This window comes from Pipistrellus kuhlii, unplaced genomic scaffold, assembly GCF_014108245.1.
Source record: "Pipistrellus kuhlii isolate mPipKuh1 unplaced genomic scaffold, mPipKuh1.p scaffold_m20_p_24, whole genome shotgun sequence".
Classification (NCBI taxonomy): Eukaryota; Metazoa; Chordata; class Mammalia; order Chiroptera; family Vespertilionidae; genus Pipistrellus; species Pipistrellus kuhlii.
In genome coordinates, this window is record NW_023425523.1 from 202,983 (window position 1) to 230,000 (window position 27,018).

The 27,018-nt window shown below is 46.0% G+C and overlaps 2 protein-coding genes, 5 non-coding genes and 1 pseudogene across 7 annotated transcripts; 4 read left to right on the forward strand and 4 right to left on the reverse strand.

Annotated features, from left to right (window-relative positions):
- Positions 1 to 1,635: 1,635 nt before the first annotated feature.
- On the forward strand, positions 1,636 to 1,708 carry TRNAM-CAU. Its single transcript has one exon. It is a non-coding gene; the product is annotated as a tRNA-Met (tRNA).
- Positions 1,709 to 4,731: 3,023 nt separating this feature from the next.
- On the forward strand, positions 4,732 to 4,804 carry TRNAM-CAU. The gene has a single exon. It is a non-coding gene; the product is annotated as a tRNA-Met (tRNA).
- Positions 4,805 to 5,810: 1,006 nt separating this feature from the next.
- ZNF322 (zinc finger protein 322) lies at positions 5,811 to 14,071 on the forward strand. The gene is made up of 3 exons (XM_036453119.2): positions 5,811 to 5,970; positions 11,455 to 11,529; positions 12,110 to 14,071. Exon 3 carries the CDS (start codon positions 12,291 to 12,293, stop codon positions 13,515 to 13,517), a length of 1,227 nt encoding a protein of 408 aa, XP_036309012.1. The 5' UTR covers positions 5,811 to 5,970; positions 11,455 to 11,529; positions 12,110 to 12,290; the 3' UTR covers positions 13,518 to 14,071.
- On the reverse strand, positions 9,766 to 9,860 carry LOC118727520 (annotated as a pseudogene).
- A 4,472-nt stretch (positions 14,072 to 18,543) lies between the features above and the next one.
- On the reverse strand, positions 18,544 to 21,811 carry ABT1 (activator of basal transcription 1). The gene is made up of 3 exons (XM_036453122.2): positions 21,535 to 21,811; positions 19,964 to 20,169; positions 18,544 to 19,827 (listed from the first exon to the last, which is right to left on the reverse strand). Exons 1-3 carry the CDS (start codon positions 21,785 to 21,787, stop codon positions 19,447 to 19,449), a joined length of 840 nt encoding a protein of 279 aa, XP_036309015.1. The 5' UTR covers positions 21,788 to 21,811; the 3' UTR covers positions 18,544 to 19,446.
- Positions 21,812 to 23,711: 1,900 nt separating this feature from the next.
- Positions 23,712 to 23,784, forward strand: TRNAA-AGC. The gene has a single exon. It is a non-coding gene; the product is annotated as a tRNA-Ala (tRNA).
- Positions 23,785 to 24,838: 1,054 nt separating this feature from the next.
- Positions 24,839 to 24,926, reverse strand: TRNAY-GUA. Its single transcript is given in 2 exon segments — positions 24,839 to 24,874; positions 24,890 to 24,926. It is a non-coding gene; the product is annotated as a tRNA-Tyr (tRNA).
- A 1,345-nt stretch (positions 24,927 to 26,271) lies between these two features.
- Positions 26,272 to 26,344, reverse strand: TRNAK-CUU. Its single transcript has one exon. It is a non-coding gene; the product is annotated as a tRNA-Lys (tRNA).
- Between the last annotated feature and the right edge of the window lie 674 nt (positions 26,345 to 27,018).

A 27,018-nucleotide genomic window follows, 5' to 3' on the forward strand; every position in this document is an offset into this window, starting at 1 on the left:
GGGGTGGATGTGTGCGTTCTACAGGTTACTCCTGAATAGGACTCCATGCATGTCAGGGCTCAAGTGTGAGGGTCCTGGGGAGGCTCTCCTACTGGCCTCGCCCGGGAAAGGTCCTACTTCAAGACCAAAGGGAAACAGCTGTTGGGGTTTGTTTGGTTTTGCCTCCAGAACCTGGGAGAAGCCGCCCCACTACCTCCTCCCAGGCAGACCCAGCTGCGAGGAACAGGGATGCTCTCAGTCCTTTGAAAGGCCGGGTACCTCCGGAGGGAGCTGTGCCAGCTTAGCTGTTTGGGGCGGGTCCGTCCACCTGGGAACTGCTAGCTTCTGTTCCGATAAAAAAAAATAAAAAAAAAAGAAACGTCATGTTCCCACGGCGCCACTTTACCTGCGGAGAATCCTTCTTCCTTCTCCCCGTCCTTCCCCAGCGGAGGAGCAGATGACCCCCGCGCTCACCCGTCGTCCTTGAGAACATGCGCTCTTAGTTCTGGTTCCGCGTTCACGGCCCTGATTTCCCTTGGGTCCTGAGTGACCAGAAATAGTTAATAACAGAGACACACACATTTGCTTATAAAAGAAAAAAAAATGAGGAGGAAACTGTGTCAGGTGGGGAATTAGCTCAAATGGTAGAGCACTCGCTTAGCATGCGAGAGGTAGTGGGATCGATACTCACATTCTCCAAGTTTATTGGGCGTACCGGTTTAATAATGTGGATTTCGGCCCCATAGATGGGAGTTACACATTTGTTGATATATATGCGATTTGATGTGCGTGCTACTTTCTTGTATTGACAAGCTTCAAAACTCCATATGTCAAATTTCCTGAAGGTGTTAACATCATATTTTTACACTTAAAAATGTCGAATTTCGTGCCAAAAAAAGAGCGTTTGTGGGAAGTTTTAATTCATTACTTAATTTTGAAGAAAAGTGCTGCTGAAAGTTATCCTATGCTTCAGGAAGCTTATGGTGAACATGCTCCATCCATCTCAAGATACTCAAGGAAAGTTGTATTGGGACGGTATCCACAAATTACCTGAAAGATGGGGGAAATGTGGTACCAGTTAATAATGCGGATGGATTGTGACCTGTGGAGAAGATAGGTATCAGGTGGGGAATTAGCTCAAATGGTAGAGCGCTTGCTTAGCATGCGAGAGGTAGTGGGATCGATGCCCACATTCTCCAGTTTTTACCACCCCAGCCTCGGTTCTGATGTTAACCCTAAATCCAGTACATATACAATAGATCTTCTCTCACGAGGAGCTGTGATCCCACAAGTGCGAGGTCTACTACATTGCTATTTTTCTCCATGTGTCCTGCAACTTGGCCCTGAATTCCACACAGTCCTGGAAAGTGCAAAATGCATAAACCCAAGTTGAAGAAGCTAAACAAAACACCAGCAGGAGACACCCAAAGAAATCCATACCCAAACATATCGCAATCAAACGTCTGCAAACTAAAGAAAAAAAATATTTTCAAAAAAATGGCCAGAGGAAAATGGAAGGGAAATGCATCTGCTCATTAGGAATAATTGTCAACCAGGATGTGCTGTGCTCTTTAAAAGTTGGGATGTGGTTCGCCACGGGTACTTGAAAAGTAATCTTTTCTATTGTATTTGAAATGCAAGGAACCTCACCAAGTTGCCCTCTTAGCGCAGTAGGCAGCGCGTCAGTCTCATAATCTGAAGGTCCTGAGTTCGAGCCTCAGAGAGGGCACAAGAGTTTCTTTTACAGCATGTTCCTTGCACCATAAATCACAACACACAGAAAAATTCACAAATGGTCACAAATAACCATTTCAAAACGCACCCCACATTCTCCCCCGTCCCCTCCTCAAAGGGAAATCACTTTTGGACTTTCTTTGGTTTCCCAGGACTTTGATTCAAATGATTGTGGAACAAACTCACTTTACACCAGAAACCACAAGCGTCACCTGTTCGGGCTCTTCCTGTCCCTCTCTTGGAAAGAAGCAGGGAAATTGCTCTTCCAACTTCGTGCTCTGAAGGTGGCCCAACCGCACTGAATGGGTGGGCCAGGTACAAAATCATCCATCCCTTTATCACCCAACAAAAATTTCTGGAGCACACATCTTATTAAGGGTACAGTGATTAGAGAGTAAATAAAACACAAAAATTCCCTCCCTCATGGGCTTCCATCGCAGATACTCCTTAGGTGCTTAAGGAATAGGTTTAGAGACTTAGGCTCTCTTCCTATCCCTCTGAAGTTCTCCGTGGTCCCTGGGTATAAGAGCCTTTTTCAATTATTTTAGACTCAAAATACTCAAAGATAATGACAATGGGATGAGATTCTGACAACTTCTCCTTTTCAACATTCTCTTTATAAAGTCCAGATTTCTACAAAAGCCAAAGTCTATTAGACTTCTCCTGCCCTTCAGTTTTTCCTAGCGTTTTCTTCCCTGATTCTGTCTTCCAGGAAGACAGGAAGAGGGATGAAATTCCACTCAGCTGTCGAAGCCACATTGGGAGGAGGTACCCTACCTAACAGAAAACCCCTCAGTTTTTGTATACCTGGAAATGTCTTCATTTCTCTCTCACTCTTGAAGGACAGATTTGCCAGCTATAGGATTTATATTTGACCACCACTTCTGCCCCCTGCCTCCTTATAGCACTTCTCTGGCCTCCAAAGTTTCTAATGAGAAATCTTGCAGAGGATGCCTTGTATGTGATAACTCACTTCTCTCTTGCTTTCTTCAAGATTCTCTCTTTGCCTTTGTCTTTTTAATTTTTTATTATAAATTTTTATTATAATATGTCTCAGTGTGGGTCTCTTTGAGTTCATCTTCCTTAGAATTCATTGAGGTGCTTGAGTGCCTTTATTCAAGTTTGGGAAGTTTTCAGCCATTATGTCTTCAAATATTCTCCCTGCCCCTTTCCTTCTTTCTTCCTCAGGCATTTTCATAATGCATATACTGGCTTATTTGGTAGTCTCACAGGCTCTGTTCACTTTTCTGCTATCTTGTTTTCTTGTTTCTTCCTGTTCTTCAGCCTCAATGATTTCCATTGCCATATCTTCAGGTTCATCCATTCTTTCTTCTAGCTAATCAAATCTGCATTCAAATCTTTCAAGTGTAATTTCTCATTTCAGTAATAGTACATTCAGATCCATAATTTGTTTTTTGTTTCTTTTTAGGTTTTCTACCTTTTTTAATTTTCTTGAAACTTTGACACTCCAATTATAGAGAAAGGGCAAATAGCAATATTAAATTATTTCCTCTAATTAATCCTTCTTTTTAAATTTTTTTTATTAAATTATTATCTTTGTACATATACCATTGCCCCCCTCCCATACATGCCCTCCCTCCCCAGAGTTTTGTGTCCATTGGTTGTACTTATATGCATGTATACAAGTCCTTTGGTTGATCTCTTATCTCCCCCAGATCTCCCTAACCTCCCTGCTGTAATTTGACAGTCTGCTTATTGCTTTATTGTCTCTATATCTATCTTTTGGTTCTTCAGTTTATAATGTTCTTTATCATCCATATATGAGGTCATGTGGTGTTTCTCTTTCATTGACTGGCTTATTTCACTCAGCATGATGTTCTCCAATTTCATCCAGGTTGCTACAAATAATGAGAATTTCTTCTTTTTTATGGCAGTATATATTCCATTGTGAAGATGTACCATAGTTTTTGGATCCAATCATCTGCTGATGGGCACCCAGGCTGTTTCCAAATCCTAGCTATTGTAAATTGTGCTGCTATGAACATAAGGGTGCATATATCCTTTCTGATTGGTGTTTCTAGCTTCTTGGGATATATTCCTAGGAGTGGGATTACTGGGTCAAATGGGAGTTCCATTTTCAGTTTTTTGAGGAAACTCCACACTGTTCTCCACAGTGGTTGCACCAGCCTACATTCCCACCAGCAGTGCACGAGGGTTCCTTTTTCTCTGCAACCTCGCCAATACTTGTGGTTTGTTGATTTGTTGATGTTGGCCATTCTGACAGGTGTGAGATGGTACCGCATTGTTGTTTTGATTTGCATCTCTCTAATTAATCCCCTTTTAATGTGCATAAATTTTGTGCAGCAGATCACTAGTGTTTAAGCCTCAAAAGGTAGGAAGAGGAACAAAGAAGATTGAAAAGCAAAGGGAATAATCGATCAACAAGTTATCGATTAGTAAACCTATATGCAAATGTATCCATACTAATATTAAGTATACATAATCTAAACACATTAATTAAAAATCAGAGATTGTCAGGATGTGTTAAAGATAAATGTGCTGACTATAAGAAACTCTATATATAGTTATATATGTGAGATTAAGTTATATACAAGATACAGAGTAAAACAGAAAAGACAATTCGAGGAAGATTTATTTGCTCATTTACTCAATCAGTTGGTCAGTGAACTATCTACTGGGCACCTCCTACTTTTTTTTTTTTTTTTTTTTTTAAGGAGACCATGAAAGGTGAAAGATCGACTGAGATCTCTGTGGGCAGGAAAAACCACATCACTGGAACACAAGAGCAGCCTAGGACAGCACAGCTGTCTCTGGTCCCACAGCTTAGAGGGCCTCAGTTGAGTGAAAATGGAAAGGCGTGCCCCCACCCTGCCTGGCCCAATCTTCGGGTGCAGTTTTGGTTCGTGATTTTTCAAGGAGCATCTATTGTGCTCTTTAAAAACTGACGATACAATAATGCTTGGAAAGTAAAATTTACCGTTTTATTTGAACTTTAGAGGTAAGGGGCTGGTTGCCCTCCTAGCATGGCAGGCAGCTGCCCTCTTAGCGCAGTAGGCAGCGCGTCAGTCTCATAATCTGAAGGTCCTGAGTTCGAGCCTCAGAGAGGGCACTTTTTTGGGGGTCATTTTCCAGTCCCTCGGGATGCAGCGCGAAGAAATTGCGAAATGTTTTCAAACAGCCCATTCAAAACCTACCTCATGTTCCCTTGCACGGGGAAGTTACTTTTGGACTTCCTCCAGCTTCCCAGGGCCTTTATTCAGATGATTGGGGGACAAAACCCTTTGCACCGGAAACCACCAGCTGCTCCTGCGCGTGGCCCTCTCCTTCACTGCCGGGAGGCAGGGGCATTGCTCTTCCAGCCCCAGCTCTGAAGGTCGCCCAACAGCACCGAACGGGTGGGCCGGGTGTGAAATCAGTCATTCTTTTGTCATCCAGCACATGTTTCTGGAGCACACAGTCACTCAGAGATTAGAGGGAATAAAACACGTTCCCTCCTTGGAGCTACTTCTCAGTGGGCAGGCATGGGAGAAGCAGACAGGCAAAGAAGAAATGCATAGCAAGCTGTTTCTGTCTTTCCCTCTCTCTCACTCTCTAAAAATCAATGGGAAAATATATTCGGGTGAGGGTTAACAACAACAAAAATGTTTTTATTGATTTTAGAGAGAGGGATAGATAGGAACATCGATGAGAGGGCCACCCGTGGTCTGCCGCCTGCACGCCCCCCACTGGGGATGGCGCCCGCAACCCGGGAAGGTGCTGACGGGGAATCGAACCGGGACCTCCTGACCCACGGGTCGACGCTCACCTCCGAGCCCACAGCGGGGCTTCATTCTGACACTGAACAAGAATGGCATTTGGTGAGAACCGCCCAACTTTGAGGCCCTCCTCCCATCTAACACGCTGGGGCCTTCCATTTCCCGCTGGTCCTTCGGGGTGTTTTTCAACCCCGGAGGCTCCGCTCCGGCGTCCAACCCCCGGGCCCCGCCGTGAGGAGGGGAAACCCACGGCAGGAACCCTACATCCGGGCCCTCGGCCGCGGGGCTGGCGCGCGCGCCCTCGGGCCCGCCCCTTCCGGAGGCTCGGCCCGATTGGCGCAGAGGCGGGCGGGGCGCGCTGTCGCCGGGGGCGTGACCACGTGACTCCGGGGGCGGGGCTGCGCCGCCGCCTCCGGCCTGCCTGGTCCGAGGGGCTCGCGTACCGGCCCGGTTGGCGCGGAGGCCCCTGCCCCCGGCCCTGCGCGCGGAGGGCGCTGCTCCCGCCTCTCGTCGGCCCCAGGTTTGCTTCCCCTCCTCGCCCGAGGGTGGCCCCTTCGGCCCGTGGCCGCCAGGAAACCCGACCTAGTGTCCCCGAGTCACCGGAAGTGCGGCCGCGGGGCGGCGCGGGGGCCGCGGGGCGCACGGGCCTCGGGCCTCGGGGGCCGGGCCTGCGGGGCGGGGGCGGGTCGCGGCGGACGGGAACCCCGTGGCCGCGGCCTCGGCCTGGGAGCGGCCCTGGTCCGTGCGCCCCCGCGGCTCGGGGCCCCGGGACCCGGGACGGAAAGGCGATCAATGAAAAGTTGAAAGAAGAGCCGCTCAGCGCGGTGGTTTCTGCGGAGCGTGGCCGGGAGCCCTGGGCCTTTCGCGTAGGGAAAGCCCGCGGGCGGCAGTGGAGCCCCCGCCCCCGCTCCGTGGTCCTTGCAGAGATGAGTTGTGCTGCCTTCGGTCTGCATGCGGGAGACTGGCCGTCTGCATCGCCTTGGCCATTTTTGGAAACTTGCACTGTGTCACTTTGTTATGTGCCCTTAGCAGTGGTAGGGGATTGGGTTCTTGACCTTAGAGGTGGACAGAATAAAAACCATTAGCAGAAGGTCAGACATTAAGCGAACGACTCGGCGCTTTGTTTTGAAGTTTGTTATCATCCAGAGGGATTCCTGAGATTCTGACTTGAACTGTTTGGGAGGGAGCCATGGCTACCAGTGGCAGGTACTTGCAGGAGAAACAATGAAGCAAAGGCGGGGGAGGTCAGATAGGGGTGCAAGATGCTGACCAGACTGGGGAGAACATGGGACTAATATGTAGATGCCCAGCTCCGGGAAAATTATACGTTATTGTGTGTGTGTGTGTGTGTGTGTGTGTGTGTGTGTGTGTATGTCTGCTCTAGGAGAAGGAAGAGTTGTGGGTGGTGAATAGTTATGGACTAAAGACCTTTTGGAGCCAAAAGGAAGACATTCTTGAGTCTTCGTTGTTGAAACAAGTGGCATACCACGCTGTATGTTTCTGTATAAATTGGTGGATTTGGAGGAGGAGGAAAGGGAGACTGGGAGGACAGGTGGGAATGGGAGAAGATACGTGGTCAAGGGGAATGAGCCCTTTTTAGCTTGTGGGATAGCAGAGTGATGTAATCAGGTCCTGTCCTGTATTTTATACTCCATTTCAGGACGCAATAGGCTCATAGTAATTGCTTCTTGATTGACTTGCAGCCCTCCAAAAGGCAGTGTGTCAGGCAGGCTCAGCAGTTTAAATCCTGGCTCTACTACTTACCAGCTGTGACATCTTGGGTAATTCTTTAAGTGCCCTACGCATTAGACTTTTATCTGTAAGGTGCAAACATTGGTATTAACTCCAACAATATTTACAGAGTTTTTGGGAAGATTAAATGAGTGTGTGATCAATGAAAAATCGGTATAATAATCCCTAACCTAGGGCTTGATAGGGCAAGAATTATCTGACTTTTACTTTTTTAATTTTTATTTTATTGATTTTTCACAGAGAGGAAAGGAGAGGGATAGATATAGTTAGAAACATCGATGAGTCATCGATCAGCTGCCTCTTGCACGCCCCCTACTGGGGATGAGCGGGCAACCAATGTACGTACCCTTGACTGGAATCGAACCTGACACCTTTCAGTCCACAGACCTACCCTCTATCCACTGAGCCAAACCGGTTTTGGCTATCTGACTTTTAGATGAAGCTTTACAGACTCTGTGTGCTTGTCCCATATAACCTTTAACTGTAAGGATAACCTTGAGCTTTGGAGTTCTCTGCTCAGCTGGTGTGCTTGTGCTTTTATTGCTTGCTGTTCTTTCTGTGCACCTGGCCCTCCTGGTGGAAGACAGAGCTATGTCTTCCTAGAGGAGGGCTCCCTGAAGCTCAGACTTGAAGGATACATGTAGGTTTGCTAGAGCTCTTGGCCGCTTGCATTGTTCAAGGATGGTGATGGCTCTTTTTTTTGTGCTGGTATTCATTCATCCATATTTTTCATTTATTCAACTAATGTATTCTAGATGCTAGGGTTATTGCAGTGAACAAAAGATTAAGTCCTAACCCTGACCTAATGGGAGTTATATTCTAGTAGGAGAAACAAATTAACAGATATGAAGTATACAACACAAAGTTGGGATAAGTGCTCTGCAGAGAAATAACGCAGGGTAAGGGTACGGTATGGTTATGTGAAGTAAAGTCGTCAGAGTGTGCTGCTTTCTGAGGAAGTAGTTTTCAGTCAGACACCTGAATCAAATAAAGGAGGAAGAGCGGTCCAGGCAGAAGGAAGAAGTGAGGCCGGAGATGGATGGAGGTGCCACATTGCATACAACTGTGAAAAGTTTGTGTTGATTCCGTGTGATAAGAGACAGTTATAGTATTGTGAAGTAGGAAAGTGTTATGGTCTACTTAGAGTTTTGACAGAATTATTTCCTTATTTAACTTTTTTTCTTCTTCTTCTTAGTGCCCCACAGTTGTTGGCTACTTAGGGCAAATATAATACCCTGGACTGGTAACTTTAGGAAATACTCTGATTCATTTACAGGCTATGACCAAGCTCAGAATCCTTTATTTCTTGTTCTGTTAATCCTCACCTTAGAATATTTTTTTTCACTGATTTTTAGAGAGAGTGGAAGGGAGTGGGAAAGACAGAGAGAGAAATGTTTTGGCTGACTCTGACTTATACCCCGACTGGACCCGGGGCAGGAATCAAACCCAGAACCTTTCAGTGCTCAAACTGAAGCTTGATCCACTGAGCCAAACCGTTCAGGGCAGCATCCTTTATTTCTACTCTATTCTCTGGTTGAGCTTAACAGTAATACGCATTTTAAAAGGCAGAATTCCCATAAACACATCTTATATTAGCTCTTTGTCTAGATCCTGCATATCTTTATTTAGTTGTGATTCTGGATTCTTCCTTTTCCTCGTGACATTTCTCCATAACTGTTTTTGCACAATCTTTCATTAACTTGCTGAGTTATTTTATTATTTAGTTAATTATTTTAAATGGATCTTGAATAAGACTTTACACAAGAGGCAGGCGCAGAGGATGGGCTCTATGAATGTTAGGATTTTTTGTGCATGTGAAGGAGGAATCTAGAAAACAACAGGACCTGTCATTTATTGAGCACCTGTGGAGACCCAGACGTTGAGCTGAGTCCTTAACTGACACTGTCTCAGTTCTCACAGCAGCTCCTTGAGGCATGTAATCGTAGCTTCCCTACTTTATCAGAGGGGAAACTGAAGCCAAAGGACCTTAAGTCAGTACCCAGGTTCTCACAGCTACAGAGGAGTGTAGTGGGAACTTAAACCAAAATCTGATTTCAGAGCTTGAACATTTAATTTTAACTAGCACAATGTGCCAACTCTCAGCTACCATGTTCTTTAAATATTTTTAAATAAAATAAAAGCTTTTAGTTTGGAAATAATTTGAGGCTTACAAAAATGTTGTAAAATAGTACAAAGAATGCCCACACACTCTTTTCCTGTATCCCTAAATGTTAACATTTTACTATGTTTGCTTTATGATTCTGTCTACTTGTTTCTCTGCTCACATAGATATGCATTTACATCTGATTCAGCAACCCCTTTTCTGGAAATTAACCAACAATATGAAAATACACATCCATAAAGGTATTAATCATGCTGCTTATAATTTGAAAATATTTAAAACAACTGAAGTGCTCATACATATGAAAGTGGTTGAATAAACTTGGTATACCCACATATAATGGGGTATTATGCAGCTGTGAAAGTGAATAAAGAAAATCTTTACCAATAGATGTGGAGTGATTTCTAGGATAAATGGTAATTTATTATTATTATATATTTTTTTAATATAGAACACTTCACGAATTTGTATGTCATACTTGCACAGGGACCATGCTAATCTGTGTATCATTCTAATTTTAGTGCCAAAGTGAGCACTAAATCATAAATTTAAAAAAGCAACAGTATAAAAGTATGCTACATTTTATGTAAGAATGTGTTGGATTTTGCTAGTAATTTCCACACTGATACTGATACTGGCTGTAAAATTGTTTTATGCTCTCTTTATCAGGTTTGGTTATCAATGTTATGTAATATTTGTCCTGTGGTGTTTTTTTTCTCCTTACATTATGTGTTTTCATTGCTCTTTCATTAAAAAACTATTTTTAGAAAGTTTGATTTTTGTTATAATGGCTACCTTTGTACTTAGATCTTTTTAAATGCCTTTAGTCCAATTTTCTTATTTAACCTTTAATTATCTGGTTTCCCAGTTCTTAATAGTATTCTTAACTCTTGCCTGCCATTAATTAATGCAGTTGTCAGTGAGGTTGTTTTCACTGTTTTCTTCATCTTTTCCCAGTTCTTAGTTGAACTATTTTTATTTTATTAGAACATAACATATTTTACAAGGTTGCTAATTTAGCAGCACATTACCACTTTGCCATTGTGGTAAAATTCTGTTGTTTTAAACCAGATGTCATTTTTAGAATATACCAGGGGGATAGATTGTGCATTTAAATTTTTTTCTCCATGTTGAAGGACCTTGGCCGTGAGGTCCACAGGATTCCTCCTCTTCCTTTCTGTTCTTTCCTATGAGTTGTTCCAGGGCCACCTCTTCTGTGAGCACACTTAATCTCTTCCTTGTATTCTGCTGTTATCAGAAGTCTTTAAAAAAATTTTTTTGTATTTAGAATGTGTTTTCCCTTTTTGACAGTGACCTTTAGATTGATTCTGCCACAGGCTGCTGCACTCTGTTTGCTGTCCATTGGCTGAAGTCAGTTTAGTGAACTCGCGGCAGGTTGGTTGTGTTCCGTGATCTGGTGCGGAGTTCAGTGTTGCGTTTCATGGGAGAACCAGCTGGCATGCCTCCGTCTTTCCTGGAACCAGAACCATGAACCCTGTCATGTTATTACTGGTAGCCATGGGTTACATGTATGTTCCCTGTGCTGTCTGCGTCAGGTCCTCAATAGCAGAAAATTGCTGAGGGAACAAATAAAAGTCTTGTGACCTGGAGCAGGCAGTTTAGAGCTGTGAGGGGAGAAATCAGTGCACAAGTCTGGCTGTCTAACTACTCATGCCCCCAGTTGACTGCGTCCTGAGTTGTTTGTGGCTGAAATATAAATCAGCCAAGTCTGTTGTAAATTGTGGATGACCAGAATGGTGGTGATGGCAGGCCTGCAGGGAAGGTGGGGTGTCGTCCCCAGGGACATGTGTTCCCTGATGTACTTCAGACCCGGGCACCTTGCACTCCTGGGGAGGGTGATGCCTTAGTGTTTCAGAGGTTAGTGTTATGGGCCCTTTCCTGAAATGCTGTCATACTCCTAAGGATGGTTATAGATTTCTTATTGTCCTTTTCCTTCAGAGTCTAATGGGATGACAAGGATTTTATAAGAAAACCCATTTTCTCTCTCATACACACACACCATTTTGTCTTGTTAATGAAAGTTTCCGTTTTCAGATTGAGTGACATGATCTAGTGCTAAGTCCTCTCATTCATGACTATTTACCTTTTTCTTGTCCTTGTGTTTTACAGAATGCAATCTTCCTTGAGAAATCACATTCTCAGGACCAGAAAGTAAATGCTGCTTTTCCTCCATTTACATTCTAGGTGAGCTCCATTTCCTCCGTCTTTTGAAATGTCCCTTCTTTCTTCTAAAAGGCATCTTCTCAGACGTTCTCATGGCATTCAGCCTTTGTCCTTTACCAGATAAGGACACTCGTAGAACTGTAATAAGCTGCTTACGAAGCACTAACTATATGGCTGAACTGCTCTGTATTATAAGGAAAGAGAAGCAATCAAACAGACATCATGTTCTAACTGTAGACAGCAAATCAGTGAATTAGGTATTCACTGTAGTATTGGGTAATAAGTGCCAAGGGAAAAACAGCAGCAAAGGGGACAGAGAATGCCAGGGCAGGCACTACTCAGCCAGAATGATGGAAGAAGAAGAATCTGGGTTTCAGATCACCCAGATCATGAAATAAATAATAATCCCTAGTACTTTCCACATATATATTGATGATTGCTTGATATTGGCAAAGAGAGAACTAACTGATTTCAGCCCCTGAAAAACCAATGGCATTATGTACCCTGATGCAGAATTTCTGTCTTTTCTACAGTGATGTTACTTTTGAGCATTCTTTTCTTAGTTATAGGAATAAAAATAATATTTCTCTCTGTCTCACAGTGTTGGAAATACCGAGTAAGAAATTAGTGTATATGATGCTGGAAACTTGTAGAGACAAACAGCTCATGACTCAAAGGCCTAAAACAAGTGTGTCATTCAAGTTCTTGTCAGGAAAATGACAATGAAGAAGATGATGGGTCAAGACGACCAATGGAAAACTCCCTAGGAGAGAGCCATAGCAATGTGCACTTCAGAAGAGAGAGCTAATCAGAGAACTCGGAGAAGGAAATTATATCATGCGTGCCCTCAGAAGGGTAAAAAGATTTTCATTCATGTGCATGAGATTACTCAAATAGATGATCAGATATACCAGTGCCTTGAACGGGAGCAAAACTTCTGTGAGAACTTAGCTCTTATTATGTGTGAGAGAACCCACTCTGGGGAGAAACCTTATCGATGTGATATGTGTGAGAAAACATTTGTCCAGCGCTCAGATCTCATTTCACACCAGAGGATCCACAATTATGAGAAACCTTATAAATGTAGCAAATGTGAGAAGAGCTTTTGGCACCACTTAGCCCTTTCAGGACACCAGAGAACACATGCAGGTAAAAAATTCTATACATGTGACATTTGTGGCAAGAATTTTGGACAGAGCTCTGATCTGCTTGTCCACCAGCGAAGCCACACAGGTGAGAAACCATATCTGTGCAGTGAGTGTGATAAATGCTTCAGTCGAAGTACAAACCTCATTCGGCACCGAAGAACTCACACCGGTGAGAAACCATTTAAGTGTCTGGAGTGTGAAAAAGCTTTTAGTGGGAAATCGGATCTCATTAGCCACCAGCGAACTCACACTGGCGAAAGGCCTTACAAATGTAATAAGTGTGAGAAAAGTTATCGACATCGATCAGCCTTCATTGTTCATAAAAGAGTTCATACTGGGGAGAAGCCCTATAAGTGTGGTGCCTGTGAGAAATGCTTTGGCCAGAAATCAGACCTCATTGTTCACCAGAGAGTCCACACAGGGGAGAAGCCCTATAAATGCTTGGAATGTATGAGAAGTTTTACTCGGAGTGCCAACCTAATCAGGCACCAGGCAACTCACACGCACACTTTTAAATGCCTTGAATATGAGAAAAGTTTCAGCTGTGGCTCGGACCTTATTGTGCATCAGAGAATTCACATGGAAGAGAAACCACGCCAGTGGTCTGCATGTGAGAGTGGCTTCCTCCTAGGCATGGGCTTTGTTGCCCAACCCAAAATGAGAACTCAGACAGAGGAGCTGCATTATCAATACAGCGTGTGTGATAAAGGCTTCCGCCAGAGCTCAGGCCTCCTTCAGCATCAGACAGTCCACATCCGTGAAAAACCGTATATCTGCAATGTGGGTGAGAAGGGGGTTGAGCTCAGCCCTCCCCACCCCTCAGAAGCCTCACAGACTTCTTGGCCAGACAAGAAGTTATAACACCACAAAAAAAAGTACTTTGAGTAGAGAACTCATTAAGATGAAAAACTATAGGCAAATCTTAGACCTTTGGAAGAGCTCAGACTTCAGTGGAGAGCAGAGAATCTGCACTTTTAGGAAATTGGGAAATGGTTTGCCCAGAGAGCAACCCTAACAGAACACCTATAAGTCACTCCAACAAGAAATCTTCAAAGGCCTTCAGGTTTGGAAAACCTTTAGTCTGAGTTCATAGCTGATCCCCATAAGAGGACTTGTACCGGTGGGAACTTTGGAGATGCAGAGAGTGAGCTTCCTAGCAATGCTCACTCTTCTCTTTCTGAGGGAATTCTCACCAAAAGAAAATGCACTTGGTGTGAACAGTGCTTCACACACTGTACAGCTCACTGGATGTCAGAAACCCACACTTGGGAGAAATCCTAGCAAGTGTGGAAAAAGCTTCCAATAGAACTATGACTTTCTTACCCATCAAAGAAGCCATATTGGTGAAAATTTAGGCATTTGTCTGAAATGTGGCGAAAACATTAGATGGAGAATCTTGGGTTTGTAACAACACACACAAAAAAAGCAATCTGAGAAGAGACTTTATAAAGTCTGAGAAAAGCTGTCAATGATCAGCTCCTTTGGTATACCAGGGAACTCACATGAGTGAAAAACCCCATACATATGTTGAGTGTGAAAAAAGTCTTGCTAGAAACCTCTACCTTTGGGCCCCAAAGAACCTACTCTGCAGAGAATTTTGCTCCAGTGAGAGATCTAGTTGTGGACCTTGTACATATAATAGATATGAGGATAACCATGCTCATAGTTAGTTGACCTATGGGATGGAAGTGACTTCAATGAGTCAATATGTAAACAGTTGTTAGGTACCCAGAAGCTTGTCGTGGGAAGAGGTTGGGCTGTTCAGAACAGACTGATGGGAAACTCAGGTGAAGATGCTTTTATCTGAACCACTTAGTTGATGATTGCTTTTTAAAAATATATATATATATTATTGTTTTTTTATAGAGAAGAAGGGAGAGAGATAGAGAGTTAGAAACATCGATGAGAGAGAAACATCGACCAGCTGCCTCCCGCACCCCCCCCACTGGGGATGTGCCCGCAACCAAGGTACATGCCCTCGACCGGAATTGAACCTGGGACCCTTCAGTCCTCAAGCCGACATCCCATCCACTGAACCAAACCAGTTTCGGCAGTGATTGCTTTCATTTCTCTCTCTCTCTTTTTTTAATTTGGAAAGCCAATAAAGGAAAGGACTTTGCCCTTGTGACAGATGGTGTGGCATGTGTTACTGTTGGGAAAAGCAGAATGCTTACTTTCCCTTTTGATCACTCCTTTTTCTTTTTTTTTAAATTCTTGGCCAGATTAGTGACTGGTGTTTTGGGAAACTTGCTGGTAGTGAAAAGAACTAAGCAGTGAGGAGGAGTTATCCTGGATTAGAACTCCCAAATGTTTCTTCTTTGGAGGGCCAATCTCATATAGAAGCAAAACACCCAATGTTTTACATGGTGTGAGTTGAGGCACATCCTCGAAATTTTCTTTCTCTAAAATGTCGGAGTATCACTGGTATTTGAAATTTCCACTTTAGAGATTCATTTCTTTTCAACTCAGAAATGCAGATTCCAGGGTAACAGTTATGATGTTGCTAGTATACACCTTTTTTGACTTCCTGTATCATCTCTTCAAATGATAATATATCCTCATCAGCTCCGTGCAGAATGGCTGACAGAACACTTGCACAGGCAAGTAACACATGATGATGCAGTTAATGGAGGAGCCAGGCTTCTTGGTTTAACTATCCTAACTGCAAAGCGTGTGTTCTTTTCACTCCATTATTCTGCTGTTTATAACAAACTCAGTTCCATAATGATATGTCTTTCATTTGCTTTAGTTCTGCCAAGAAAAGAGAATACTTTTTCCCATGCAATCACAATCTAAGGTACTTATATGGCTTGGAATGTAAGATACTAAATGCTTGAGAGAAAAAGTAGTTGCCAAATTCATCAGAGGTTTGAGGATAAGCACTTAATTTCCAGTTTAACAGAATAATTATATTAAATATTCTCTAGATGTACTGTAATTAATCCAGGAATCTACACATGGACACTTCTGAGAGTATTGTCCCCTTAGATTAAAAGACACTTAATAAAAATATGTAAGATTTCTGCAGTGTTTGGGCCTAGACTGGTGAATACATATTTTGTTGCTAATCTATCTGGTTGATCTGGTCAATCATAGCGAATCCTTGAACTCAGGAGCATTGGCCTCAGACTCGTGGAGGTGGCCAGCGGCTGCTTTGTGTGTGGCTTTAAGCTATGATCTTGATGACTGGCTGCTCATCTTAATAATCCTAGGGTCAGTGGGTACAGCTCATAGTGATAGTAAGGAATCTGATTGTAAGGTGTTTTTTTTTGTTTTGTTTTGTTTTTTAGTAAACAGATCCTGGGAGGTGAGTCAAGCTACTTTGGTTTTCATAAATAGTTCTTATACCATGAAAAGTTGCCTAGAGTGGTAAAACACACAACATGTATTTTTTATTTTGAAAATCATGCCTATCACTAGCATATGTTTGATTATTGTAACACTAAAATACTATGGGTGAATGGCATGGTGGTGATGAAATTAGTCCTGTGGCTAATTGTTAGTCATTAGAACTTGCAGAAGGGGACAGAGTTGGTATCATCGACAGGATGACTTGACCCTTTTTTCAGCGAATCTCGTGATTACTGTCTCTAGTCTTCAAGTAAATTAAAGATGGGCCATCCCTCAAGCACAGAACTTTGTGGGTATGAAACACATCCGAGGCGTTTTAACCATAGGGGAAAAGGCATTGTTACTGTTCCTATAGCATAACCTGAGGTTGGGGAGGACCACTTGGGAGCCTGTAACCAAAACTGGGAGCTAACTTCTGGGATGGATGGAGGTTCTTTTGAGACAGTGCCAACCTAGATCTACCTCAGGTAAGTAGTTAGAGTAACTTTCACGCATTTCAGACCAAACAAGACACTTGTATTCAATGTATTCCTGTTTTAATGTTTTTTGTTTTCCCTTAATTCTTAAATAAACATCTGTTTTGAAAAACTGCATTTTGTCTCTACTATATTAAGAACAAGATCCCCCCACACTTGTATTAGAATAAAGCAAATAATCAGGAATCCTTTCATTATATCAATTCATCTTGGTGTATACTTTAACTGAGTCCTGGTGGTGGTCGTAGTCACTGGGCCATCTAGAATTCTGGTGCTAAAGCTGAGAGTGAAGCCGGGACGGAGTGTGCCTGTGTTCTTCTCTGGACAGTGGGTCCTTTCAGAGCTTCCCCCTGCATGACATTCAGCACAGGGAGGAGTAACAGCTTTATCTGCCCATGTTGGCTAACATTCAGTAACAGCCAGTGCACCATCAATGACTCGTGGAGTCCAGTGCCCTTGTTACCCAAATGTTAAACATCAGGCTTCCAGAGACAGACGGACACCTGGGAGAATATGGTCCTCTAGAGCAGCTCAGTTCCGTTGAACTACTTTCCCTGCTCCACTTGCTGGGCAGGGAAGTGCCAGTACTAATGCCCCATCAGGACATGAACACACACACCTATGGGGAGTCTAGGTGTGAGTGGGGAAAGGGTTAAATGTCCTTTTCAATGTAATTAGGGAAGGACAGTAGGTCCTGCCAAGAAACACTTCCTTCTAGAGATGTTAAGTGGACAGGTTAATCCAGACTGGCTCTAATTTATCAGGAAACACTTTCCTCATCCTGGTTTATAGGGTTCCTTACCATGAGAGGTAAATATAGGGTTGAGGTTTGTGGGTGAACATGACAGGTAAGAGCTTTGAGACCCCGCTCAGTCAACATTTTGTGTATCTGTCAGTTATACCCATCCTACAGACTAGCCTACCTCAGTTGAACATTGACTTACCTACCCATACCCATACCCCACTTTTTTTGGTTCTTGATAATCCTACCCATGCCCTTTTGATAGAAATGTGGGTTGATCTGTCAATACAATTACAGTAGGTCCTTGGGTATGTCGTAGATTCATTCCTATGGCGCAATGTAACGTGATTTTCATAACACGATTTTCGCTGTTAAGTTGGAACCCACCTATATAAGCACCTTTGTCGCTCATTTGGAGCACATTCACAGCAATGAAGTGAAACTAAAAAAAATTTTTGAAGTAACAATTCCTGACCTTGTGGTAAATAAAAAACATAAAGCATATATGTATATACATATGTCAAAATGATGGAACTTTTTTTAAATATAAATGGGAGATGGCGACCCACAGTGACATTCATGGAGTCCGACGTAACCCGAGAACTTTCTGTACGGTGCTTACCCATCTCTGTAGTTGAGTGCTTAGTCCCGGTAGAACCTTTTATACTCATTGCCCATGTGTGTTCTTACTTCAGTGCATTTTTATATCTGTGGCATGGGGCAGAATGCTATCTACTTTTATGTAGTACTAGAGGCCCAGTGCACACAAAATTGTGCATGAGTAGCTTGCTTCTGCTTGCCTCAGCAGGCCACCCTGCCCAATGCTAATGGCTCATGCCCTGCCTTCCTGTAGGTCTCTGCCGCTAGTAGCTCTCGCCATTACAACGTCACAACCACAGGCCTTTTATGATATAGATTATGCTCAAACTGGCAATACCAATTTTCTGGAGACTTGTGTTGAAATTATGATACAATAATGTCAATTTTATATTTTTAAAAATATATTTTTATTGGTTATTAGAGGAAGGCAGAGGGAGAAACACTGAGAGCAAAAACATGGATTGTCTGCCTTCTGCACAACCCCTACCAGGGATCAAGCATGCAACCTGGGTATGGGCCTTGACTGGGAATGGAACCGGCAACCTTTCAGTGCACAGGACATTGCTCCAACCAACTGAACCACACCAGCCAGGGCAATTTTATTGTTTTCCAGTTTGTCTTTGTATCACCAGGATTTCTTGGATGGCGTATGAACAGTAGTGGTGATAGAAGTATCTTCATTCATTCTTGGTTTTAATTAGAATATTTTAAATATTTCACAATTAATTTTGAGATTTGTGATAAGATCTCCTTGGATGCCCTTTAAAGAAACTTTTGTATTATCGGACTGTAAGGGTTTTTATTACAGAGTATTAAATGTAGCTAAACTTTGAACTACTACTCTATTTGCCCAGCTTTGATACTGGATTCGGATCAGTTTTGATCTCTATGAGGCTATGTGGAGACTTCTTAGTTATGGTGACTCGTTTTCAGTCCTTAATGGTTTACACCCAGTGCCTCCGGGGCTGCTCTGCATGTGTCTGTGACCTTCCCACCTGAGCCCCAACCTGGGTCCACATGAGGGAATCACTGTGCCACTACCTCCTAGGCTTCGCCCCCCTATGCACTGCTTTCAACCCAACACTCCATCCTGGGAGTTCTATGATTATAGTTCACCAGGATCTTCCAGACTTCTTTTCATGTTTTAGGAACGATCTGGAAAAGTTGGTGAAAAAACAACCCCATCTCTGAAGGCTGTGATCAGGAATCATACCTTCTCACGGCCCCTTACACTCCACACACCCACCATGTCTCTGAAAGTTTACTCCTTAAATATCTTCCCTTTCCTAGTGGTCAATGCAATTCTTAATGCCAAGGAGCATGCGTTGGTATGTGCCGTCATTCACACCCTCATATGGTGACTTAGTAAATCCCAATTAGACAACTGGTTGTCAGATGAGACAGAACAGGCATCTGCAGTTGTCATAATCACCTACTAGCATGGATTAGGTGCTTCCGCCAGGCATGTGCAATAGCTGGAGAGGGGAGCAGAGGCCCACAAAACTACATGTGGACACTCACCAGAAACTCCTGGTCCGAGAAACAAACTGTCTGCCTGAGTAGTCATTATCAGGTAGACAGAACTCTGGGCTGAGCTAGGAGATGGAGGGGACTCTGCCCCTCAAGAGTCCTTGACCACCATGGGGTCCCCCATGCTCTCTGAGGGGGGTGGGGCCCCAAAGATCCTGGCGAGGAGCCCTCGGTTGGAGCGGGCCTGGTCCTGAGCATTTGCCAGACGAGCCCGTTCACGACCCCCTGGACGAGCCGCCTTCCGGGCCCTCAGCTCCTGCTCAGTAGGTCGCTGGGCAAAGGTCCAGGAGCCATTCGGGCGGGTAGGGTCCCCATCAGCAGCAAGGAAGCGCTTCCCCCGCTCCACACTCCGAAGGTAGAAGTCAGTCTCACGCTTGGCCTGGGCCACCTCGGCTCTTAGGCGCTGCCTGCGCACCTGGCGCTCAAAGGCAAGATGCTCACTGAGGTGGGACCAGGTGAAACGGTGCAGGTACTGCAGGCAGGAAAACAAAAAAAGATGTGGGTAGGACAGGTCGGTTGGAGAGAAAACAGGAGGGGGCAGGGCCATCAAGAGGTCACAGAGGTGCCGGGGCTGGGAAGGTAGGATGGGAGATGGTCTGTCCTCTCACCTTGAGGTTCCAGAGATCATAACGGAAGGGGCTGCGCCTGCGGGCACCCATGGGCGTGTTGTGCAGACTGGCGGCCACACGCTTGGCTACTCGCTTGTCCCGGAATTCCACCCAGCCCTCGGTGTAGTCCTTGCTGTACTTGGACCGCTTTTTCCCTCCCGAGGCCGAGGCTGCAGCTGCCTTCTTCTTGCGCCGCACGAACCCACCTGTGTGCCAGAGAGAGCAGTGGTCATGGAGACAGACGCAGCAGCCACTCAGTGGATGGCCCACCTGCTGAGTTCTCAAAACCTGCCCACAGATCAGGATCCCACTCCAAGGTCTTTGTAGGGAAGGGAGTTGAGAACTGCAAAGCCCACCCTTTCTCCCCTTGTCTAACTCATTCCTCCCTCAATGCTAACTCCTGGCAAAATATAAATGGAGCCGAAGCCGGTTTGGCTCAGTGGTAGAGTGTCGATCTGCGGACTGAAAGGTCCCAGGTTTGATTCCGGTCAAGGGCATGTACATTGGTTGGGGGCACATCCCCGGGGTGTGCAAGCGACAGCTGGTCGATGTTTCTCTCTCATCGACGTTTCTAGCTCTATCTCTTTCCCTTCCTCCTCTCTGTGCAATATCAATAAAATATATATATTAAAAAAATATATATATATATAAATGGAGCCATTTCTAACTGGAACCAGAGCTGCCATCCCCAAAGAACTGCTTTATATGTGTAGGCCTCAAACCTTTGGATGTTTAAACAGGGCAAAATAACCTTTGGATTGGGCCTAAAACTGTGCCCCAAAGAACTCTTTGCAAAGATAACAAGAAAGCAGATAACAAGTAGTGGACTGATAATTACCAGGCTGAAAATTAAAAATACTGTTTAAAATTAGCATCCCGATGTTATCTGCACCAATAGCAACGCCTTCCTTCTACTGATGCAATTGTCCCCTTCCTTTTTTCATAAATACCTTTTGTGTTTGTCTCAAAATCACAACTACTTGGGCTTCTTTTTAAAATAAGTTATTTTTATTTCTTTCAGAGAGGAAGGAAGAGGGCAAGAGAGAAAAAGAAACATCAATGATGAGAGAATCACTGAACCCCAGTCCTCAGGTCGGCGCTCTATCCACTGAATTAAACCAGCTATTGGGGTTCCTTCCTGAATCAGTCCTTTCCGAATAGCTGTTCTTATTGATCTTGAACAAATGTTTGTTGCTTCTCACTTTGAAAAGCCTTTAATTTTGGTGTTAAGTCCTTAATCATGTCTGCCCTAAATATCCTACTTAAAACCGCACAGGCCCCCGACTCCAATTCCCATTAGTGCCTGCCGGGCAGTTGGGGGCTGATCACAGATTGTCTCTTCACCTCGGCCGAAATGACAAAGGGATAGCTTCCGTTTTGAGAAAAAGCACTGCGATTTTATTCAGGCTGCACGCATATAATCACCTGGTAAAATTCAGGCCAAAACAGGAGATTAAAATGCACATCCGCTCTTCCGCGGATAGGCCTACAGGGCTACACCCCACCCCGGCCCCTACGAATCCCGCACACCCGATGGACTCAGCCCCCGCTCCTCGGACCCGCGCACTTACCCTCGGGCTGGAAGAAGACTCGCCCCACCTCGCCGTAGGCGCTGAGAAGGTTCCGTACGTGCAGAGGCCGAAAGCGGGGCGGGATGTGGCCCAGGTACACAATGCCCGGCACCACCCGCTTCTTGGCGCTGCCCGCCGCCTCTTCGGATTCCTCCTGCTCCTCCTCCGCTTCTAATTCCAGGTCTCTCCCTTCTAAAGGCTCCAGCTCAGCTACTTCCTTCTCCGACTCCGCTGCCGCCATGCTTGCCGCCATGTGAAGCACGACAGCCGTAAAGCGCCGCGCCGTCTGACGCACGCTGCGTGCGACGCCTGCGTCGAGGGGGTGGGGTCTATGAAGGTTCTGACCAATGGGAGCCCGTGCTTAGTGCAGAGGTCGGAAGTGGATTCCAGGTCAGCGGGAAATTCAAACCAAGAGAGCAGTTCAGAGACTCAGGAAGCAGGAAGTAGTCTGACTTCCGGGCTAGGGCTTGTCCCCGGAAAAGGCTGGTCCGGAAGTGTACTATCCCTGCTGAGCGCCTTGTGAGGCGTGAAATGGCAGGATGAAGCTGGTAGGGGAAGCGGCTGGAGTGTCAGGTGGTGGCAGTATGAGGCACGGCTGCATGAGTCGGAGGTCCCCCTTACTCAGTCTCTACGGTGCACTGTCGTTCTCCAGAGCCGTGCGGCTTTCTTACCCGCCATATTGGCTGTTAAAGGGGCCATGTGCAGGGCGCACCAATGGCCACAGGAGGGCACTCTCCACCCGTTTCCCGTTTCCCTCCTCGGGGTAAACTAATGGGCTCCCGGTCAGCACTGCCTCTCAGCACTGACTTGGTTACTCGTATTTGAAGGAAGTTTGCTAAATCGGTCGTTGTAAAATGTCAGTGCCCAGTTTGCTCCCCGGGAATAGGGAATGAAGACCTCGTCCTGGGGGTCCGCGAGCAAACCCGTCACTCCCAGTTCCCTGACAGCCCTGAGAAAGCTCCATGGAGCTCTGGCCGTTGTGGCTCAGCGGATGGAGCGTCGGCCTGCGGACTGAAGGGTCCCAAGTCCCATTCTGGTCAGAGCACATGCTCGGGTGGCGGGCTGGATCCCCAGTGGAGGGCATGCAGGAGGCAGCCGATCAGCGATTTCCTCTCATCATTGATGTTTCTCTCGCCCTTGCTATCTGAAATTAGTAAAAATATATATTTAAAATAAATTGATAGAATACAATTAATTTCCCCTTAAAAAACAACAACACAACTCCATGGATCTGAGCGATTGGCTGTTGCAGGCTACTTTCTTCCATTCCAGTTCCACACCTGCACTCCTAACAGATCCATGGAAAATAAACAGCAGAAATACATGCGTGGAGGCCAAACTGAGTTCTGGGTCTGGGTGCATTCTGCCTGGGGAAGAGGATGGAGACAGCAGGTGGTGGTGAGAACCAAGGCAAGGCTGACAGACAGTAAGCCTCTCTGTGATGAGTGGTGGGTTCCCACGAACACGGAGAACACGAAGTTCTGAACTTTCTTGTCTAAGCATGGGGGGTGGGAGCGGTGGGTTTCTTTCCACAGGAAGTTATCCACTTTTATCAGCCCTGATTGCAATAATAATAATAATAATAATGGCAGAAGGAAGAACAAGCATTAGCACATTGTCAGGATCTGGGAAGGTCCATTTTAATGGACCTTCTCCATTTTAATTTTGACCCTCTTGCCCCAATTTAATTAGATTAAAAATAATATTAAACCACAGGGAGGAAGTTTCTAATGCTGCATGCAGCAGGAGGCGAAGCAGTGTTTGAAGGTGCAGGTGTTGGGTGAGGGCCTTCCCATTGCCTGAGACACTGAATTTTCCCTCCTGGATGTCCCTGCTCTTCCCTTCCGGTTCTCTGCTTCCTTGGGTGGGTTCCAGAGTTAAATAAAAGTGCCGGTTCCCGCTGACTCCGGGCTGAGTCCCCCGGCCTCTGCAGTGTCTGCCCCCAGACCAGCTCTGCGCAGCCCGTTCCGGTGGCGCTAGCGGCCCGCACTCTCCCTGGGGCGGTCCGATCTCCTTTGACCCGAGTCCACTCAGTCTCATTTACAACTAGTATCAGAAAAATTCCAAATTCCTACCAAATATTAAAGTGGGTAAAGGACTACAGCTTGTATCGGAAAAATTCCAAATTCTTTCCCAATATTAAAGTGGGTAAGAGAAGGGCAGCTGCAAAGCAGGGCGGGGAATTAGCTCAAATGGTAGAGCGCTCGCTTAGCATGCGAGAGGTAGCGGGATCGATGCCCGCATTCTCCAACTTTTAAACTAAATGACTGTGCTCAATGGTTCTCGCGAACAGATGTCCCCGGGGCCCGGGCTCCGGACTTCCATCGCCCATTTTCAAGCCGGGATGGTGGTTACCTCACCCTCACGGTATGACAGGCAGGCGTCACCTTTTTGGGATTTTTCTCACGTTTGCAGGTTTGAATGAAAACCAGAAGCGTGAGGATAGAGATACAAGGCAGTGCCAGGCGCACCGCCCAGGCAGCCCTTTCCTGCCCTGATCTCATCTCTTTGTCGGTGAGGACTCCTCAGTAGGCATTTGGGGTCGCAGTTTTGAGACAGGGTAGAAATGAGACGGGCACATTACGCGAGGCTTTCTATTGTTAAGAAAGATCTCTACGCAGTATTTAACAAGGCGGGCAGAAAATCGTACTGATTTTTCTCCTTTTTTTTCTTCTAAAATATTTGGTTCTCTTGTGGCAGTGGTTCTCAAACATCGCAGCACCTGGGAGCTTGGAAACCTCAGATCACCTGGGGGCTTTGAGGACTCCCAGCGCGAGGGGCTCCCTGCCGCAGTCCGAGCCGGGCGCTTCGTAAAACCTCCCCCGGCGACGCCGACGTCCCCCAACCGTCCCGGCCGAGGCCGAGGCCGAGACCCGCCGCCGCCCAGGTCCAGGGCGCAGCGCCGGGGAGTCCTCCGCGGGCGGGGCTGCGGCGGCTCCCGAGAAAGTCCTCCCGGAGGCGCCTGGCTCTCTGGCCACCAGGGGGCGCGCGTGCTCCACCTGGTCCCCGCTGTCGGCGGGTCCGCCCGGCGGTCGTCCCCTCCTTCCCGCCCCTCCCGCTCCCGGTCCCGCGCGGAGCGGATTCGCGGCTCTGGACGCCCGGCCCGGGCGCCGGGCTCCCCTGGGGCGCTGGTTGTGTGCGAATGAAGGGCTGACATCTGATCGCGCGTATTAGTCACGGCGACGGAGAATAAAGATATAAAGACATAGATTCCTTGCACAATAAACATAGTCCAATCAATGGATGCCCACCCAGGAATGAAAGGACTGGAGCTGGAAAAGAAAAAAAAGCGCAAAACATTGGTTCCTTCGAGCCGGATTCGAACCAGCGACCTAAGGATGCCTGGGAGCCACCGCTACAGTCCTCCGCTCTACCAACTGAGCTATCGAAGGAAGCGCGACGCTAAGCTCCCCTCCGCGGGTGCCGACTCTGCGCTCTCCGCTCCCGGGGCCGCGACCCGGCGGCCCTGCTGACCCTCCGAGGCCCGGGGCGAGCGTGGGGGCCTGTCAAAAGGTGGACATCGTGGAGAGAAGGCCCGCCTCCTGCCACTCCTTACCCCACTTCCCCCTCGTCCCTTTTCGTGTGTGCACACATTCCTTGAGTTGTAATGTTTGAAAATAAGTTGCAGAAATCATGACTTTCTCCACACACGTCGGCGTGCACACCCTGTGGGAGGGCATTCTCCACTTGCCATCGGTATACCCCCTAAAACATGGGTTCCAAGCCATCCCAGGTCCAGACTGACCAGGTGAGAGACGGAGCCCAGAAATCTGAAGTCTTAGAAACCCCAGGTCACATGCAGCCAGACGCGGACACCGCACGCAGGCGTGTCCGCCGCGTGGCCCGAGGCCCAAGGGGACGCGAGGACGCGCTAGTGAAGCCAGAGGGAGGTGTGTGTGTGTGTCCACTGTCTCTTCTCATTTTCCTGGGGGCTTTGGTGAAACCCCTACCAGTGAACGTACGAAAGCTTCCAAGGAATTCTAAAGGAAGACTTATGCAGTGGGGTTTTCACAGGGAGTCGGGAAATCTCAAAAAGTCTCCGTCAGTTTGACCAAGGGCCTGATTTTCGCTCCCGCCTGGGATAACTTTGGCGAAGTGCGCGGCTGAACTGACCTGCTCCACAACCAGCACGTATTTGCAAGAGCAAAAGGATGCATGGAGGGAAGTGAGCAGACATCGGTGGCTGGACCCTCGGAGTTGGGGGTTGAAATGCAGTTTGGATTTTCAAAAACCCGAGTAAACCTTTCGATTTTATTATGTGGGCAAGTACAGCCTGTGGTGGCTTCGCTGGTTCTTTCACCTGTCATCAGGAGGAAGAAAGGTGGGAAACAGCATTGTCTGTTGGGCCCCTTGTGCTGCGGGGCTGTGGGTGGCCAGGACCCCCCGAAAGGCAGTGGTAATAAAAAATGCGTCTTCCGTGTTTCCATAAGGACACGTGCCCAAGACCCGCCACGGACTTTGCCTGTCAAACTGTTCCCCGTGGATCGTTTTGTGCACCTTCAGACTTCACCTTTTCCACACATCTCTGCACCTTCTTTCTGCATCCAAGACTATTTGTATGGATCATCCAAGGAGCTTAAGTATACAGAGTAAACGCCTTTACCTGATTAAATAATAAACCAGAGAAAGGCATTGCCAGAGCCAGGAACCCTAGCCGCCCACCTAGTTGGAGTCTAAACTTTCTCATTCGACAGCAGTCTTAGACACAGACCTAGAAAGTAAACTAAAAAAATGACGCGCCCAACGTGGGGCTCGAACCCACGACCCTGAGATTAAGAGTCTCATGCTCTACCGACTGAGCTAGCCGGGCACCTGCAACAAAACTCTCCGAGAGATAGTAAAATGAAGCATAAAAAATGGAAGTATAGCAACAAGACACCCATGAAAAACACACATGGTGTCAAAACAAGCCAGAGGAAAATCATTTGGGCAAAAGATGAAAAAGGATCCCAAGTCAAATTTATAGAAAATATTCCTTTATTAACTTTTGGTCGAGAATATGTTTGTATATTTTCAGAAAACAACTCCGAGACCATGTGGATTCCAGCAACAGAGAGGAATTGACAGGACTACTCCAACCATGAAGACAGAAGAGAAGTCAGAGATGGAAGATGCTGATGACACTGCCATAATAGTAGTCAGCAGCTGTGTATCACTGCAGGTTGCCCAGGACCAAACCAGAGAGGGTTGGACCTGCATTACCACCATTTGCCCACCATCCAGAACTGAAATATCATTGCTGACATGTACACATAAGAAACTGTTTGACATTGAAATTGGGTCTTAAAAGAACTGGTGGTCCAGAAAGAAACTCTCTACAGACTGATTCATATGCCTTTTAACATAACGATTATTGCTTCTCTCATTTTTGATTCTTATAAGTATATTTCCAGTAGGACATGATCTCACTCATCTAGGGGAAATGGTGAACAACATATACTGATGAACAAGAACAGACCCAGAGATGAGGAGCCATGGGTCAGA

Excerpts from the sequence above, each read along its gene's own strand:
- ABT1 (XM_036453122.2), bottom strand. The coding sequence starts at position 21,787 with ATGGCGGCAAGCATGGCGGCAGCGGAGTCGGAGAAGGAAGTAGCTGAG. Across the intron at positions 20,170-21,534 it reads AGTCTTCTTCCAGCCCGAGG|GTGGGTTCGTGCGGCGCAAG; the intron begins GTAAGTGCGCGG and ends TCTGGCACACAG. Across the intron at positions 19,828-19,963 it reads ATGATCTCTGGAACCTCAAG|TACCTGCACCGTTTCACCTG; the intron begins GTGAGAGGACAG and ends TCCTGCCTGCAG.
- ZNF322 (XM_036453119.2), top strand. The coding sequence starts at position 12,291 with ATGTGCACTTCAGAAGAGAGAGCTAATCAGAGAACTCGGAGAAGGAAA.